This window comes from Acinonyx jubatus, chromosome F2 (genome assembly GCF_027475565.1).
Source record: "Acinonyx jubatus isolate Ajub_Pintada_27869175 chromosome F2, VMU_Ajub_asm_v1.0, whole genome shotgun sequence".
Taxonomy (NCBI): domain Eukaryota; kingdom Metazoa; phylum Chordata; class Mammalia; order Carnivora; family Felidae; genus Acinonyx; species Acinonyx jubatus.
In genome coordinates, this window is record NC_069394.1 from 23324550 (window position 1) to 23337236 (window position 12687).

The 12687-nt window shown below is 39.3% G+C and overlaps 1 protein-coding gene across 5 annotated transcripts in view; it reads left to right on the forward strand.

Moving 5' to 3' along the window:
• Positions 1-874: 874 nt before the first annotated feature.
• The window catches only part of TRPS1 (transcriptional repressor GATA binding 1), a 257443-nt gene continuing 245630 nt past the window's right edge, over positions 875-12687 (forward strand). The window contains exon 1 of one of the 5 annotated variants that reach the window (XM_053208121.1): positions 875-1404. Coding sequence is in view for 1 of the 5 variants with exons in the window: in XM_027064012.2 (XP_026919813.1) it covers positions 2062-2071 (10 nt within the window). In the remaining 4 variants the exon portion in view is untranslated. Of the gene's footprint in view, positions 1405-1500; positions 2072-2594; positions 8428-12687 lie in introns of those variants that run through there. The other 4 variants (XM_053208123.1, XM_015072863.3, XM_027064012.2 and 1 more) reach the window with 4 other exon arrangements.

The window sequence follows — 12687 nt, forward strand, 5'->3', positions numbered from 1 at the left end:
TGAGAGTATTTGGAGATGTGAAGTAGTAAAAAGAATGTCATGCTTTAATTCAGAGTTCCTTATCTGCTACTAAACCCCCAAAGATCAGCAGGTATTAATCTTGCAGCATTTGAATAATGTTCCCATTTTATCTATTTTGTACTACCCCCTTTAAGCACCCATTGAGCTTGCCAGCCTCTCCCCAGCTCAGAAAACCATAGCAACCTCAGTCCGCACTTCTCCAACTCAGGATAGAGTTCAAGTTGTTCTCCTCAGCCCTCTCGCCATCAGATGCATGGGAAACACTGACCACCGACTAGGTGTCCTAAGACTTCTTCCAGTCCTAGAAAAGGGGCGGGGGAAGGGCCGCGAACACACACACACACACACACACACACACACACACACACACACACAATTCTGCGTCGTTTAATTGGGAGGGAGAAGGGAAAGTAACATCCGAAAAGGTAAAAGCACTTTTAGAGTTCTTTTGATTGTTCATGATAGCATCTCCGGGTGTTCTGGTACCATCGGTTTGGCCGCCACGCACTGGCCCCCACCTGCCCCCCCCCCCCCCCAAGGTAGGTCGGTCCTCGTCTTTATCACATTATTCCTAAAGCTTTCGGTTTTTTCCTCGGTTTCCAGCCCGCACGTTCACACTTGGGGGTGGGGGAGGAGGAGGGGGGAGAGGCGGGGCGGGAAGGTAGCCGGGTCCCGGCACCGCGCAGCTCTCATTTGCGGCACTCCGACTCGGGCGAAGTTCTCGCGCAGCCGGCTCGCCGCGGCCGGGGCCGGTCCCGGCGGGCGGCGGCGGCGGCGGCGGCGGCGGCGGGTGCTCGGAGCCGGGCGGGGCGGCGGCGGCGGCGGCGGCGGCGGCGGCGGCGCGGGGACGCGCGCTGTCTCTTTAAGGGAGCTCGGTCTGGGGTGGCGCTTTCCTCCGCGAAGGCTCCTTTGATATTAATAGTGTTGGTGTCTTGAAACTGACGTAATGCGCGGAGACTGAGGTCCTGACAAGCGATAACATTTCTGATAAAGACCCGATCTCACTGCAATCTCAAGCGTCCTCTTTTTGGTGCTGCTCGTTTCTCCAGACCCCGCGCCCTCTCGATCGCTCTCTCGCCTTCCTATTTTTTTTTTTTTTAAACAAAAAACAACACCCCCTCCCCTCTCCCACCCGGCACCGGGCACATCCTTGCTCTATTTCCTTTCTCTTTCTCTCTCTCCCTCTTTCTCTCTCTCTCTTTTTTTTTATAAAGGGGGGGAGGGAAGGGAAAGGGGGGGAGGCAGGAAAGACCTTTTTCTCCCCCCCCTCCCCCCCAATAATCCAAGATCAACTCTGCAAACAACAGAAGACGGTTCATGGCTCTGGCCGCCGCGCCACCATCTTTCGGGCTGCCGAGGGTGTTCTTGACGATTAATCAACAGGTAAGGAGGGGCCCGGGCGGGCCGCGGGGCGGCGGGGGGCGGCGGGGGGCGCGGGCGCCCCTCGGCCGGGCCCGGGGCGCCGCGACGCGAGTGCTGCGTCCGCGCGTGTGTGCGCAAAATGTGGGCGATCGCGAGCGGGGAGCCCTGGGAATTAAAAGTGACTTTCTTTGAAAAAAAAAAAAAAAAAGCAGAGGGAGAGTGTGCAGAAAGCCAAGCGCAGGCTTCTCGGGTTTCACATGCATTTTCTTTCTTCCTTTTTGCGCGTGTGATTTCTTTCTTTCTTTCTTCTCTTCTGCTCTCTTTCCCCCCCTTGCTCTTCTCCTTTTGGTGGGTCTGAGACAACTGAGTCTTAGAAACGAGCGACTTCAAACTGCAGTAGCCCTTGGAGTCAGGAGGGTCAAGTTCAGCCGCCAGGGAGGAGGAAAAACAAATCCCCATTTGCCAAAAAAAGAAGTTTCAGGCCGGTGCCCCCTCCCCCCTCGCAGTCCCACTCCCCCTCGCTGTCTCTTTCTGGCTGATTTTAATTCTCTCCTACCGGGCGCAGCGGAGGAGCTGGAGGTGGTTGGACCCGAGGGGCCGCCGCCGCCGCCGCTCCCGCCGCCGCCGCTGCAAGTTTTCTGGGGCTCCTGACAAGCTGGGAGCAGACTAGGCACCAGCATGCAGAGTAGTAAGTTGGGCGAACTTGGGAGGGTCGGGAGGGTCTCCGAGAGGGGCCTTCGTGGGGTCCCCAAAGTGGGAAAACAGCACAGGACTGGCGTTGGCTTTGAAGAGTTTGTAAAGCCAGGCTTCAAACTTTTTGCCTTAAAGGCCCAGCTGGGCTGGAGAAGGGGGGTGTCGCATCCCCTGGTGCACCCGCCTCTGCGCGGCTCAGGGAAGCTCGGCTGAGGGGTCTGTGCCCTGTCGGTGCCATGTGGCAGGGCCTTTCAGCCCAGGCGTTTCCGTAGGGGCTGAGGAAGGGGCAGACTTCCTCTGCGGTGCGGATGATGCGCCATGTGTCGCGGGTCAGCGGACACTGGACGGTGATTAAGTGCCTGACAGCGGTGGGACATCCAGGGGACGGGCGCTTCGCCTTCTGTCTAGTTCCTGTTTGGGTTCCAGAGAAACGCATCTTTGAAAGGCCAAGGCAAACACCGCTGTCCCTTCAAATAACTCCAGGATTATAGGACCCCATGAATAATTTGAGGGTGAGGCGGAGGTGGGAGCTGTTTGAAGTGCAAAGCTGTTTTTGTGGCTGGGAAGGCTTTTTTGTTAGTACCTGTGTGAGATGGTGGTGTTTCCCCCTTTCCCCAGGGAGGTCAGTAACTGTTTTATGGCCCGAAGACTCTAAAGCAATTTAAGTTAGAAGGCGAGTAGGACTGGTGGGTTTCAGAGGGAATCTTGGGCTGATTAAATTTTAGGTCTTGCTTTACTTCCTCATATCTTTTTAGGCCTCAGAGTTGATACTATGAAAGTTTTTGAGTAAGAGCGATGGATCTTAATTGATGAATCAAAATTATGATAGAATGTTCATCCTTATTCTATTTTGGAAAATCACGGCTAGAGTTTTAAGTGAGGTAAGTGAAGTGAGAAGCTTAGCGGAGAAGTTAAATCGCAGAGAAGTTGGGCCGATTCATTGAACTTTTGTAGATTGATTGAACTTTTGTAAATGCACCAGGTGAAGAGGGAAGGGTCCAAGAGGGAAAATAAGTACAAAGAGAACATACAGATAGGGCCGGAGACAAAATTACAAAGAAATGATAATTCTAGGCCTGGTTGTTGGCTAAAATATGATTGTTCAAAGCAAAAATAAAATAGGAACCTTCTAACCACTACTTCAAAGCCCACCAGCTCTTGAGTTAAAACCTATGGATCTTGCTGGCATCATGTTACTTTCCTGCTGGTTTTAGGAAAAGTTGATCATTTAGAAAAGGCTGCCAGAGTTAAAAATGCAAGGGGCAGCAAAGGAAAGTAATGCGGGCGGCCAGTTCTTGACGTGGACAAAATGAGAATGAAAGTTTCTGAGCTCACTGCTGTGAAGTTTCTTACATGCTGCTCATTTGCTTAGAACGCTTTCTCAGATATTCCACCGCTTAATGTAAAAAAGCAAAGTAGCTCTAAAATGGTGTGGGCTTTTTTTTTTTTTTTTTTTTTGCTTTCCCCAAGTATGCCAGGGCTGTGAATAAATACAGGGTTTGTATGGGAAGATGAAGCGTTTCCTGTAAGTTGTGATGCTGACAGGACAGTCTGGAAATGATACCAACGTTTGGAAGATTTTTTTTTTTTTTTTACCTTTAAGTGAAAGTTTATTAATGACATGCTTAATCTTAACAAGTCAAACATATTGTTCTTAGAGCTTATCTCTCCTCAGATTTCATAACTTCCTTTTAAAGCTATACCCCTGGATGAAAACATCTCTAGATTGAGTTAAATATACCGGGCCACAAACGTGCTAAAGTTTGATGATTATTTTTTAATATGAACAACCTGAAAATAAAACTCCTGACGGGGGGATAAAGTTTTAATGCCCCATTATGACTTGATTTCTCTAAATGCGAGGCATTCTGCAGCTTCATTGATACACTGTTGGCCGAGTATTGTTTACCATGAGCGAGTTGATGTTTACAGCTTCCCAATATATCTATTATATGTTAGGATATATTGTGTGTAGAATACTTTTCCCACACATAACAACGGAGTCTGACACTCTCCAAATAAATGGTGGAACATCGCAAGTTCCTTACAAAAAAGTTTGTCACTCCTTTGAATTCTACACGCTGTAAGGGTCTGCTGCTATTTAGATGTTGTCCTTTGTCTGTGAAAGGTAACATTAAAAGTAAAGAGAAGAATGTCATAGTAGTTGTGAGGTCTGAGTTGATTTTAGAGCTCAGCATTCTGATGATTAATATTCTCAACGAGTTAATAAAATTTTTACTTGAAAAGAGGTTAGAATCCATAATCGTGTGCTAATCGTAAGTGAGTTACACATGTCTCTTCGACGTTTTCAGTATTATTTTTACTTTTCTTTTAAGTCACATCCTCCTCCTGAGCTTACTCTGATTTCCAGAGTATAGGTCCTCCTGTAATACACATAAGGGAATCTTCATTCATAAGGAGAAACTTCAAAACAGGGAAATGAATGCATCTGTGGAAAAGCTGCTTTTAAGATCTTAGTATTTCAATGATGTTTCTATTACTGGTATTATTATTTGGTGAGTGTGTGCGTGTGTGCGTGTGTGTGTGCATGTGTGTGTGTGTGTGTGTGTGTGTATAGAGACAGACAGAAAGAAAGGAAGAACACAGTTTGCAGTTAATAATCTGCACATTCCTATAAAGAACATGCCAAAGGGTGTTAAGTTTTAATAAACTGTTTTCTTACCTTCTTTGTGGAAGTAAATAAACATTACTGAAATTTTTAGAAAGACTTGTGGCAAATTGTTTTTGAGCTAGAATTTTTTTTGATTTTGAAATCTGTACAAATATTGATAACTGGACTTTAAATGTTTTTTAATAATGCATATAATCTAGAAAAATATTTTTCTTTCACTACCCCTTTTGGTAGCAAATAATAATGTAATAACATTATGCTATTGTGTAGAAAACAAAAATAGACTTTAAGAACGTTATGGGCAGGTGTTTACAATTGATTTAAAGGGAAAATTAGTATTTTTGAAATAAGCGATGCACTTAAAATAAAGTGACTGGTGCACATTAAAACATATTCTTATTAAGATATTCTCTGGTGTGTAAAATGAAGCCATTCATTCAACAGACTGACAACTTTCCACTTGGTATTTGCCTTTGCTTAATTTAGTTTCCGCAGGACAGCTAGTGTGGTAGTCTGCATCTGTTTTTGGCAGGCACAGAAAACTATAAACTGAGACAGTTCTGTCCCAAATAGCTCACAAGTTACAATCAATTTGATAAAAACAGGCAGGTCTTATGGACTTGCTGTCTGTTGTTCATCCTTGGTCAAGCTTTCAGGTAACAGGTTTCTTTCTCTCCCCGTTTTGCTGGTTATAACTACTAATGCCATTGATAACTAATTCTGAGTCTTGTTTACTCATTTATCTACTTTATTTATTATTTAATGAAATTTGGGGAAATTAATGACAGCATATCTAGACTTGGTTTTACTTTATGTGATAACTATGTCTTTTGATATCATACAGAAAGTAATGAATTCTTTCTTACTATAATAGGTTTACAATTTATGGAATTGCACAGTCCCCTTAGGTGAAATGTGAAGAAACTTCTAGCCCTTGCCAAGTAGAAATCTCATCTAATTCTCTGAAGTTCCTTGTAATTGTCATGTATAGAGAAGGCTAATGCTCTTTGCTGTGATTCCCCTTGAAAAAAATTAAGCAGAGTTTTTTTAATAATCATCAAAATTATTTATCTCCTACAAGCTTTAACCAGTGGATTAAAGTAAATATGCTAAAATGCCAACTGTTGTTTTATACTACCGTTCAGTAGCAAACAGTGCTGCAGAGGGAATAACCACTTTTAAAATTTTCTCCTCAAGTGTCAGTGGGTCGTAGGCTATTTGTTTATTTGTATAGGATATTTGGTTAATTATATATGACCTTTACTAATAATGTCTTTAATGCTGCTCCTATGGTCAGCTCTAGTATTGTGTTACTGTGCGTTTCAGATGCCTGGGAACCAAACTCACTGGTCTTTCGTTTGGTTCTCTGGTGGGTATCATAACGTAGAACCAGATTTAGTTTAGAAAGAGATCTTTGGGCTTAAAGAGACCTCTTTGCTGAATTTGGGGAAGGACCTATGGATGAAAATTATTTGAATTGTTAAGAGTTCAGGAAGAAGCATGACTTGTCGCGGTAGCTGGAGTAGCTGTTACAGTAGCAAAATGTCTACTTTTTGTCACTCCCCCCACCCCCCTTTTTTTGTTTTTTGTTTTTTCCAAGAGCACAAATCCAAGTAGCAAAAGCAAAGATGAAATTAGCTATGCACTTCAAATGTGAAGCATCATTGGGAATCATTTTCTGATTCAAAGCTGTAATTAAAATACAAATAATATCAAAATACCCCCAAGAAGACACTAAGGGTACGCCTTTTGTTCCTAAGCATGTTTCATTAAGAATAAGAAAGAAAACTTTTAATTTTTAAAACGTTTCTAGCTCTTTAAAAACCTGCAGTAAATACTTTACAAGTGGCTAGACACCTTCCCTGGTGGTTTAGTTTATACAAGCAGGAAACTTTCTCTCCTACTCTTTCTCTCTTTCTTGTTTTCTTTAAACCAACTGACGTAATGCCAAACTTTGCTTTAAAAGAACAGACAGAAGTAATTGGTAGCTTTTAACTTTTAATAATGTTCTGGATTGGTTTTAGTGGCCAAAATGCCATTTTTTTAAAAAAAAAAAAAGTTCAAGTAAGAACGGGCTTGTGGCCTGAGGAAGAAAGGCTCTGTTGATGTAGTTATTTTTATTCTTGTTTTTCAATCTGTTATTAAAAATCTTTCCTGCTGAGCACTGCTGGATTTCTCCAATTGCTCTCTGTGATGGCTGGTGCATTTCAGGTTACCGTAACTTAAACAGTTTTTGGGTTTTGGGGGAGAGTGGGTATTTGTGTTGCGTTATTTCTTTCTTATTTGGAAAAAAATTTGTTTTTGTTTCAATTGACATGAATTAATTAAGATTATCAATGGCGACAGGTCAATGGATGTGTTTATATAAAGAATGCTACACCTGTTAGCAAGAGCCTGAAATGTGGAAGTTTAATTGTGACATTAATCATTTTTATGTGCGGAGGAAGGAAAATAGATGAAACTTTACAAAAATATATTTTTAGATTGAAAGCGTTAATTTTAAGGTTCAGTTTGTTTCTACCGGTGGTTCTTTTATTCTCACAATTTTAGATGATAATATTTTAACCCTATTTATCACACAGTGTTTTTAGTTTCCTTTTTTTTTTTTTTTTTTAATTCGTCCTTTACTCTCTTCCTGATCTTACACAGGCAAATAGAACTTTCTCCAGTTAAGGGACATCTTGGTGATGTTGATTGGCATCAGGGCAACTTCAGAAGCTGGCAAGTAGGAAAATCTTTTCAGAGGGCAAAAAGATTTGTGCCAGTTTTTCCTTCCTTGGGGAAAGACACTCCATCCAGAAGTGGGGCCCTCCACCCCATTTGGTGGGGCAGAACGGAGTATCGACATTTCTGGTGTGAATCGTTCGTAAGGTTTAAATCTTATGGGTACTTGTCTTAGACTTGGCTTTTAACCCCAAATTTGTTTTAAGAGTTTTTTTTTGTTGAGAGTTGTTGTTGTTGTTACACAGAGCACATTTTAAAAATAATACATATTGAACTTAGGTATCACGGAGATACCTTAAAATGTCTCTTATGTTTTTTACACTTATAAAAAGCATTCCTCATATTCAGGGAAGTTGAAGTGCTCTCCGCGTAGACATTTGACAGTTTTGACTTAACCTGACTTACGTCTTTCTCAGTTTTTCTTGTGAGAGCTAAGACTTTAGTCCACATCAGGGGCACTGTTTCTCTGGTAACTACTTCTTTACTTACGGATTTGTCAGGGAAGACCTTAGTAACTGAAGCTAGAAGTTGTTCACGTCAGCATGGTGAGAATGTCTTGATGTAAGTCTTACTTTACGTTTCATAGAGTTTTCAAACATAAATTTAAAGTTACTGGTTTCTCTGTGATTGCATTTTTATTTAATGAATGTTGGTTTATTACTTCAAAACTGAGTGAACAGTAATAAAGTGTAGCAAGAAGGAAAAAAGGCGGAGGGTGGTGTTTGGAGCAGCAGTGCTTTGATATCAGCAGTTTGTTTACTGTTCAGTGGTGGGGAGGGGTTGGAGAGGCTTTGTGGGAGATGATAGAAAAAAAAATCCATCAATTGCGCATATGATCCCCTCCCCTTAAGGTTTACTTAAACAATATGTTTCAGTTTTGCCTCAAACCATTCCGCACCACTTCTGCTCCCAAGCATCCACCACTATCTGGTTCCTGAGCGGTTAAGGATGACACTTTCTGTTGTACAATGAACTACACTATTGTTTGAACTAAGGTAACATATTTTGCTTTATGTAATTTTTTTTGGTAGTTATTACTAGGATACCTCTAATGTGAGAGGAAGCCTAGCATTGTAAAGGTCTGCAAGTGCTTAAAGTATCCATGATGACTACACTGTGTTTAAATTATTGCTGGTATGTGCATGCTGTTATGGGTGTGTTTTATGTATGGATGTACATGGACTGATAATACATGGATACACCTTGATGGTGGATTCTAATAATGTGAAACCATTAACTCTGCCCTTTTAACATGAATCTTTTAAGGAGTTACATGACCTACTTCATAAAGTCTAGAAGTTTGAGATGGGTATGGAGTCTAACCGTAATGAAGCCATCATTAGCGTACTTCTGTCTACTCTGAATTTACTAGGAAATTTTAAAAATGACGGAAAGCTATAAATCAAAATGCCACCTTTCGGTGCATTGTTAAGAAATGCTTTTGAAGAAAAATTTTTTAGCAGTCCCATTTCTGCTGAGAGGAGCAGTTAAGTGACAGTGCTGTTTCTGAATATATCTTTTTATGGGATGGCACTTTATAGTTTATACTTCTGTCCCAAAACGTTATGTAGAAATAATATGGAAAATGTAAAGACTCCGTACTGGGACCCAATGCTTTTTTTCCCTAGGGTGATGGATTCTGTGCGTCACCTAAATGTGATGCTATTTGCCAGGCTTGCAATACTGGTTTTGAGGGTTGCTGTATGTCCTATTTCGTCAAGCAACACAATACAACAACTTTGGTATCTAGGTAATTGACACAGTCAAAATAGGCTCTGGAAAATGTTCCAAAAACTTCTAAGTCAGAAGCTAACATATATTCAGTTTATTTAACATTTGAATAAACAGTGACTCATTGTCAGCTATTTAAGTCTCCTATAGTAGATAGTGTTAGAAGGAAATATACAAGTGTCCATAGTTCATATTCTGTTTCTTTTTTCCTTTATTTAAAGGGAGCATAGTTCTTCTATTTGCATTTATAATTGTTTTCTGTGTTAATTACTTAGCATTTGTGATAGTAAGTAGTATAGTATTATGAAGAATAATAAATGTATTCACAGTATCTAATGTATATGTTCCAAGCTTTAGAAAACATTAATATTATATTATTAAATTGAGTATTATAATAACCAAGAATAAACCCAGTATGGGATGATAGATACACTACAACTGCTATTTTGACACTAAATATATTTTAGCTGTAGAAAAAATATATGAAAAATATTTCAAAGCCTCAGAGCTTTTTTACTTGTAGAATTTGGATAGAATTTGTGAAACTTTCGTCAACAGATACTTCTAATATAACATGTGCTTCTTGATTAGATTCTACGACATGGCTTTCAGTGAATTCATGTGAAACACTATTGCAATTTTTCCTTATAGAAGTATATATTATGTCTGTGATCAGAGACATCTATAAATAGTGTAAATATATAGGGCAGACGTTAGTTTGTGGAATCTATTTTCTCTATTTTCTGATACACCTCATGTGCAAAGGGGTCAGGCATTAGTAATCTAGCTTTAGCTTTATTTTTCTCTGAGCTGTGCCCAAGTGCAGCCTGTGAATCTGTGCCTTCATGTGAACTTAGTGCATACATGTACATACACATATCTCTTTTTTCATTTGTATAGAATGTTTTGCCTTACAGGCACTGAATGGAATTTTAACGTATCACATATTTATTTACATGATTTTAGCCTTTGTAATATCCATTTTAATTACTTGATGCATCCCAACACCTTTTTGAAGGTTAATTTAATTATAATTTTGGTTCTGAAATGAGAGCACTATTGGCAAAACAAATTAAAAACCAACCTCTACTTGTGACTTCTCTGTGATGTCATTAACCAGGCATCATCTTTAGCTCTGAAAAATGTAGACGTAGTTACATCAGCCAGTTATTCTCTGAATACTATTAAGTAGTTGAGAACATATAAAAGTTCCTGAAAGAGATTTTGAGTTTTGTTTCAACTTTACTTTATGACGCCATTAAATTTTTTTGAAAGGGAATCTCACTTTAATTTTTAAAAATACCATTCAACTGATGAATTAAGACTGGTTTTACATATATATATACACACATATATATATAAACATATATATATGTGTATATGTATATATATATGAACAGAAGAGAGATTTAGATACTGTACAATCCATTTATGTATGTGTGTGTGTGTGTGTGTGTGTGTGTATATATATATATATATATATAATCAAGGCTCATGTTACTAATTTTTCTCAGTCCATGTTAGCCTCATTGTTGAATTATTAATAATTCTTTATCAACACTTAGTGGATGTACCTCTGAGGTCCTTTAAAATCGGTATTTACTGTATCTGGAAGCCGAATTTTTATGTTAATAAATCGACTTAATTATGAATTGGAAAAACACAAGTGATTACATTTAGTATCATCTTTAACTTATTATTGGAAGTATACTCTATTTAAAGATTGCAAATTTTTCACCTCTGTTCTGCAAACTTAGGTAAGTTTTAGAGAGTAACTGAGTACAAGTGGCCAGTGTAAGCAATTGCATCCAAATAAGGAGTAATATGAAGCCTTATATTCTGTAACTTATAAACAGATCCTAAGAGTTGTTTCTCCTTTGCATTTACAACAAATTTGTATTACATCCATTGAATGTAAGATGTGGTAAATTACTATAAGAAACTCACTGTCATCTAGACCTCAATTTCTGTGAACTGTTTATTTAACTCTCTATCCCATAACTGTTTATCCTACTTTTAAATGTCCCGTTCTTAAGGCAATTTATGTTCTTGAAAGAGTGTCCTAATTATTTACATTTTACTTTTTCTTTGTCTTCTGATAAACTTTAAGTAAGAAAACCATCACTTGTAAGATTTTAGGCTGACAGTAAAAATCATCATGCACACATTTTATGTACAAATATATGTGCTTGCATGTTCACTTGGTCAGACATTTAACTCTTTAGTGTTACACATATTTGTGTGTACTTATGTATTTTTACTTCAGAAGAGTTCAGTACATCATTGTTAATGTTTAAGCATGTGCTTCCATGCTCTTCACACTCCCTGAATAATTCAATATATCATTGGCAATAATAAACATTTAAAGATGAGACCAATAATGAATAGAAATGGAAAAATAGGGGGGTAGATATGAGTGTAAGTAGGTTTTCCTTCTTTTTGTTTGGGTCATGTTCAGTTTCTGTCTAAAAAGATATGTATGGATATATATATCCATATATATCTATATCTGAACAGAAGAGAGATTTAGATACTATACAATCCGTTTAACATAAGTAAGGAACTATTGCAATATGTGACTTTATTTATATATTTTTGTCATAGGAGACTTTGACCTCTGCCTGTGGTACTTGGGAATTTTAGATAAACCCCATTGGGGTCACACTCATCAGTTCCGGCTTTGCATGACATAAAGCATTCCCTAGTTTCTGGTGCACTACTGTGCTGTTTTCCTTCAGGACTAGAAGTCCTGTAAGTTAATTTGGCATTTGAAAGCACTACTAGAATTTTTCCTTTTTGAAAATCCTCTGGATGGCTTTCAGAGGAGTAAGTAGAGAGCACGGGCAGCATGATGTCGTTCATTTCAGGATGCTAAAGAAAGTTATGCTGAGACCAAGCATGCTTCCTCTGGATTATTCTGCTGTGCATTGTTACCATTTTTTTTCCCTTCTTTGGGATCTAATATTTCAACTTAAGGGGGAATAGAGATTTTTACTTTTAGTGGAAAAATATGCCAGCTCTAGGGTTTTTTACCTACATTTCTTTATAATATGTATATTGGGGGGACGTTAAGAAGAGAAACTTGGGTACTATAAAATAATAATATTATTTTGCTGTCTGCAATTGAACAGGCCCTTGCCATTCCATTTCTATGAGGAAATGCATTGAAAAGAATAAAGTTGTGGTATAGTTTTGAAATGACTGGAAGCACCAACTGTGACACATTTCTGGCAAATAGATGAAGACAGTGATAGTGCCTCCACCAAACTGTGTACTCCAAGTTGACAAATATGAATTTGACCATTTGATCACAGATAATATTTGAAATGCATGTGTCCTGGTTCAGGGAAGGGGGTACTTAAATCATCCTCACCATCAGTATGCTTTAGATTTGCAAGAAATACAATGCCAAGTATCGTGTTGTCAGACCTTCGAGATTTTTAGTAAAGAGTTTTGCTTGTTTATAGAAGCTTACATTCAGCGACATTGAGCACAGACTGCCTAACGTATTTGTGCATTGAGCT